Here is a 6,769-nt window from a genome sequence, read left to right as displayed (position 1 = left end):
ACTCCCATGCGATGTTCCCTTTCAGCTACTTTTCATCTGAATCCATAACTTTCGATACGGAGTAAAAGTTTATTAAAATTTCAATAGAGCTACTTACACATTTGTAATTACACATTATATATAGAGGATAATAAAGAGTAGCTAGCTAGTGAGCTCCACGCTAGCTTTTCTTCATGTACCACTTACCCATGCCCATTTTTGTAGCTTTGCTTCTTTATAGGGTGGGGGAATCTACCAAAAATTCCATCTTTTTTTTTTAATAACTTTATTTATTGATCTTAGGCTTAATGAAGTTGACTGACAAGTTTGAGGAGTTGTCAATGAATTAAGCCTAATAAAATAAGTCACTGGGACATGATGGCTGATGATGTATTCGTTTTAACAAAAAAAAGTACTATATATTATTACTCTTAACATGTGAGAAATTTCGATTTGAGCTTTGTACCTATCTAGTGCCAAAGTTTAGAAACTGGTTGGAATGTGGCCCTATGACATTGCATGTAGTAGTACAAGAAAAGGTGGACCAACAAAGATCTTTGGATTTGTAGTTAATCCACCAAGGCTTACTACATCAAAAGTAATACATAGAAATAGTTGAAACTTACTATACCCCTTCTTGTGTAGGGTAACACATGACATAGCCTTTTTGGATAAAGTTGATGATGTTTCTCTTTCTCCTCTTCATATGGGTTCCCAGGAAAAGGGTTTCTTAATTTACTTGAGATTAATTATTTCCAAGATTATATTATGCTTCTTAATGAATAAAAAAGGTCAAAACTTCTTTCTATGTACATATAGTACTTTTTGCTTCTAAAGTCAATTATTGGATCAGCTAGATTGATCAACTCAATAACAACAACATACGTATCCCGTATAATAATTTCACAGATTGAAGTTTAGAGATCGATCAACATAAAATTTTGCAAAATTTTAAAATTAAAATTTACATATCTAAAAAGAAATTCTATAGATTGTAATACTTCTCATATCAATATGATGGAAAAATAAATTTTTAAATGTAAGTCAAAATTTATATGGCTTTGAATCTCGAAAAACAAAAAAATACTGAATAAATCGAAACAACGAGAAAATATACCTAAACTGTCTTTTGTCCTTCTATATATACAGATTAATAGTTATCTAGATAGGACTTACTAAAACTATATATAATGGACATGAAGAAAATTTTCTTCACTAATTGCCAATAGTATAAATATATTAATTGCCTTAAAATTTTCTGACTTCAATTTTTTATTTTTTGGCAAAAATACCATGTACTCATATCTGTTGTTACAGAGAGAAAAGGATATGACTGAAGAGGATTAATAAAAGTGCATTTTTTGTCTCCATTAACCGCCAGGCACCATTGCATGGCATTATTATTAACTGGAGATGATTAATAAAAGTGCATTTTTTTTTGTCTCCATTAACCACCATTACTTGGCATTATTATTAACTGGAGGAGATTAACAACTGTGTATTTTGTCTCCATTAACCACCATGGTACACATCATCATCATATATCGTTACTTATTATTACTATTATTAAATAAATGCTCAATAAGATTAACACTTTGTTTGGATGTTCGTCACACATATTAGTTCATATTATATTATATTATATTATATTATATTATTTTGATAAATGCATTTAGATAGATTATATCGTTTTCCATCGTTATATATTGTCACAAATTAATAATTTATAGGATAAACTTATAAGAAAAATAAGGTACGGGATAAAGCTACTATAAAAACGTAGGGTAAATGATAAATAATATTATTAGATAATAAGAAAACACAAAACGAGAAAAAAAAGAATAAGGTAATGACGCGAATACATCAAATCGATCATTATATAACAATAGATTTAATAATATGATACAGTAAACTTTAAGTAAAAATAAAAAAAACAGACGTTGTACCTAAACTTACAACACAATATATACCAAGCTGTAACTTGCAAGCATCCTTTTTAGAACAAAAATTACACATGGATGGGCCATGAAAGTCAAATCTCATGATATAACAATCATCTATAGGAAGTCTTTCTTTTAATCATCATAAAGAATTAAACATTAAAAGGAACGTTTTCTTGTGCCAGGTTTTTCTTCCATGTTAATTAATTAGGTAGTATTGTTTGATTTTCTGGAAATGTTATATATGCATGTTTCTCTTCTTTTAATTTTTGTCATTTAAAAATTACTATAATTTGTAATTATTCCTTAATGCCATTTAAGGTGAAGTGTTCACTTTTGAAATTTGAATCGTATGACTATTACCTAATTGGCCTTCATTTCTTTCTTTCTTGTGTGCTCGTTTAATTGGTATTTTTGTGATTTTTGTTTTAGAAAAAAGTCTTTTAAAATACATCTAAACTTGGTAGTCAACTCATTCTTCTTTCAGTAAAAAAATAAAAATAAATACTACTCGATCAAAAACGAATCTCAACATTTTGGCATAATGTATATGTATTCAGATGGAATTGGCATTTGTTTTTTCTTTTTTCACAATTATAAATATAAATCTTAACTCAAATTTCTAAAGTCAGCAAAAGCTCCAATACAAAAATAATTATAGTACTTACTATTTATTAATTAAGTCATCTGTAGAATATAGTGCAATATACACCATACGGTTCATCATTTTCTATTAGTTAATTTGTCTCATATTAAGCGTTTAAAGATGACCCCCTTCCCCCCCTCCCCCCAAAAAATATAATAATAATTCAAATAAGATTAAGGGTATTATTGGAAGCATGTCAATTATTTGTGAGATAAAAATTAGAAAAGTGTTAAATACATTTAGTCGTTATAAGATTTTAGTCTAAGGGAGTGTATAAAAAATGTTTTCAATAAAAAATATATTTTAGGAAAATAAATGAATATGTTACTTATTTTCTTGTATTTATGATATTAATTTTAATAATTATTATGGGAGGTGGGGCTAGGGTTGGGGGTGAAGATGAAGTGTGTCGAAGGATAGAGGAAAATACAATTATGAAATATCATTTGTGGAAATTTTTTCCTTATTTCCCTTTAAGGAAATCATTTGTTTTCATTTTTAAGGAATTTAATATCTATCTTTGTGCCGGATTTTTTTTTTATATGTATACATATAATACAATTTAATTTTAATACAATTTAATTTTTAGTGTTTATTTTAATTAGAACACATCAATTGTAGAAGTTTAATTCGAAAAGAGCTCTCTTCAACTTGGATTTGCTCTTTTTTATATTCATCTAGAGAAATCAAATCCAAAATTATAATTAACTCAAGTCAGAGATTAGTAGACATAATTAACCTTGATAAATATATATATCAATTATTCATCTTAAATTCATTTAACTGGACCATATTACCCTTTTAGATAGGGATTCTCTAGGTCCACAAAGAGGCCTAAAAAGACAATTTCATTAGAAATAAAGAGGATAGAAATATTCACTCAATTCTTACCAAGATTCTACAATTTTTTTTTTCTATAAATACCATTTATTTTGCATATAACACTTCACTATTCGTATACTACACAAATCATTGTTTTTTGTTAAATATGAATTCTTTTTCCACATTCTCTTTTCTTCTTCTCCTTGTGCTTCCCCTCTTGGCTTCATGTCATGAAAAACAGGTACCACTACATTTAATTATTCTGATTTCTCATTAATTCTTTCTTTACAACACTCTTTAATTACTTATACTCTTTTTTTTTTTTTTTTTTGTTATTGTTGAAGGTTTATATAGCGTATTTTGGAGAGCATAATGGAGAGAGAGCATTGCATGAGATTGAAGAGAATCATCACTCTTATCTGTTGTCAGTGATAGAAAATGATGAAGAAGCCAAATCTTCTCTTATTTATAGTTACAAACATAGCATCAATGGATTTGCTGCACTTCTCACCCCTCATCAAGCCTCCAAATTATCTGGTATATGCTTTAACATGACTAAAATTTACCCTTTCAAAAACGGAGTATAAACAAATAAGACAGTAATGGAATCAGGATTTTTCGTATTCTAACATATAGCACATATTCATAGAATCAATATCTTTTACTTATCTATAAAGTGTATGGATAATGTCGTGTAGTTGTAGGTCAATTTAATTAGATAGTGTAAAAAAATCTTTATACTAGTGACCTTACCTTATGTTTATTAATTTTCAACATGTGTGTATATATACAGAGATGGAAGAAGTGGTATCAGTGTATAAAAGTGAGCCAAGGAAATATAGTTTGCATACAACAAGGTCATGGGAATTTTCTGGATTGGAAGAGTCAGTGGCACCAAATTCCTTGAAGAAGGATGACTTGCTATTGAAAGCCAAATATGGCAAAAATGTCATTATTGGCGTTCTTGATAGTGGTAAGTTATTTACTATACTTATTTGCTTACCATTATTTCAAATATTGTAAATTAATTTTTTCCCCTTTTTTGAATTTTAAATGTACTTCCAATATTGCAATTTTTTCCTCTTTGTTTGAATTTTAAATGAATTTTCAACATGGACAATATAGTCTAGTGTGTTATTATCATTTCTCTAATTGGTGATTCACACAATCTTATTAGTGAAAAAGACCTTGTACGATAGAAAGAGATGTAACACGTGACTTTGTGCAAAGGTGTCACACATCCTACCTAGTGGATGCCAAAAGTTCAAATATAACTTTAACATGCACGTAGTAACTGTTTTTACAGTAATTATGGGGATTATTAACTGTAACTAGTAATTTACCAGGCTGATATTAAAAATTTACAGTATGATTGTATATGTGATTAATGATGTTGGATTGATGGACTATATAGGGATATGGCCAGAATCTAAGAGCTTTAGTGATGAAGGGATAGGACCAATACCGAAGTCATGGAAAGGAATCTGCCAATCTGGAGATGCTTTCAACTCTTCTAACTGTAATGAGTGAGTGTAAATATTCTTCTTTTCTCCTTTTTTTTACTTTTTCTTCCCTTTCTTACCTTATCCATTTTTTTTTTTATCTGGATGATGTGATGTGTACGTACACCTATTTTGCAATGATTAATGTGGTTTTTTTAGCCAATTAATCTTGGGTAAGAAAATCTTCAGGTGCTCAATAAACCCTACACATTGCACATCTTTGTTTTGTTCAATATAACAAATCGTTATATTCCCTTAATTTAAGGGACAGTTACCTATGCCATCTAGTTTATCAAAATAACTAAAGTATACACTATATATACACTATTGGTGAATATGTATGCATATTTAGTATAAAATATACACTACTTATACATTTTGTGCATATTTTGTAAACTAGATGACAAAATGGTTCAGCCCCTGCCCCCTAATTATCCCGATCCTAAACAACCTTATTAATTTTATAATGCAGGCTTTAGGAAACTCTAATAAAGTTTTATATCACATCATGCCTGGATTAACTTTTTGGCACTTACCTCTTGTTTCTTGTACATTGACCTAACATCAAATAAATTGTTGTGTTTAAAAGAGGTCAATTTCACGGGTCCTGGAACTTGTCTTTTGTCTCATATCCATATTGACCTATATATACCCTTCAAATAATTTAGTTTAAGAGCAATTTAGAAAAAAAGATTAATACGTGTTACTTATACTGTACCTTTCTAAGTGTTGAAGAGATTTTTTTTTTTTTAAAAAAAAAATAGGACAGGACCCATTGGGTCTCCATGCCTGTCCTTTGGTGACCTTTTGATATCAGTGTAATAATTCCAGTATTTGTCTATTTCAATCAAACCAAGACAAGTTACGCTGACAAGTTGCTAATTGTTTTTTGGATTATTGCTTTGCCATCTTGTGAACTCTGTATCCTTCCAATCCCTCTATAGTGCATGTAATAGTCGGGAGCTGAGCCAAGTATGGCAAGAGGTTCATTCGAATTTTTTTCGAGTTAAAAATTATAAATTATTATATATGATTAATTTTTTTAATATATACATATATCATAGATGATGTTTGACATATGAACCTTTAGTGATGTGATATTGATCATCTATAGGGCCACCTATCCTTACTTCCAGTAATGCACGTATATTCTTAATAGTTGTCTATTATTCATTTTGTGATTAGCAGGCTTCCATGCAGCTGCTGCTTTTGACCTTTTAGAAAAATTGATAACAAAATACTAGTACTACCACTTTAGAATGATACTCATATATTCATTTGCAAGTTATTAAGTGACATAATGAGAAAATCATTTGTGGAGCCGAACACATTTGCTAGTTATTGAGTGTAGATTAAATTTCTTGTTACTTGTACACCTTTTTTTCTTGATAAGAACAACAAAAGCCTTTTCTTCCCTTCTTTTCAAATGGTAGGGAGGTGTGGGATAGCTTATTTTGTCATACTTGAATAATAAAAAAAGTGGAGTAAATGACTATGTTACCATATGATACCCAACACTAGAGACTTCTTTTCTTTCGCATGCCTTTTCCTTTATCTACTAAATTGTGTGGTTCTCTTATTCATGTTCTTTTCCTAAATGAAACTATTTAATATATTCAAGGGCGGATCTAGGGGCTTGGTTGGAATTCTCGAGTTCCTCAATAATTTTTATACGAATTTAATAATTATATAGAGAAATCTATAATATTTATAAGAATTATCAATTGGAACTCATAAATAAAGTAAATTGTTGGTCTAGTGAAAAATTCACGGGTGTTGATTTTAAAAGGTAGTAACAGAAGATATTCTTCAACCTTACAACCTTGTGTCCTCAAAAATTTACATCTGAAGAAGCTCCAGAATTGCCTGAAGAAACTTCA

At 29.3% G+C, this 6,769-nt stretch overlaps 1 protein-coding gene across 1 annotated transcript; it reads left to right on the top strand.

The window, feature by feature from the left end:
* Positions 1 to 3,477: 3,477 nt before the first annotated feature.
* On the top strand, positions 3,478 to 4,913 carry LOC107859162 (subtilisin-like protease SBT5.6; the record flags this gene model as incomplete). Its single annotated transcript, XM_047406787.1, is given in 4 exon segments — positions 3,478 to 3,628; positions 3,732 to 3,924; positions 4,181 to 4,360; positions 4,802 to 4,913. Coding segments are annotated over 4 exon segments (560 nt in total), but the record flags the coding sequence as incomplete, so codon positions are not given.
* Positions 4,914 to 6,769: the final 1,856 nt, after the last annotated feature.

The sequence above is a fragment of the Capsicum annuum genome, chromosome 2, assembly GCF_002878395.1.
Source record: "Capsicum annuum cultivar UCD-10X-F1 chromosome 2, UCD10Xv1.1, whole genome shotgun sequence".
NCBI lineage: Eukaryota > Viridiplantae > Streptophyta > Magnoliopsida > Solanales > Solanaceae > Capsicum > Capsicum annuum.
The sequence above is the reverse complement of the archived record's forward strand: the minus strand, read 5'-3'. Positions and strand labels throughout refer to the sequence as shown.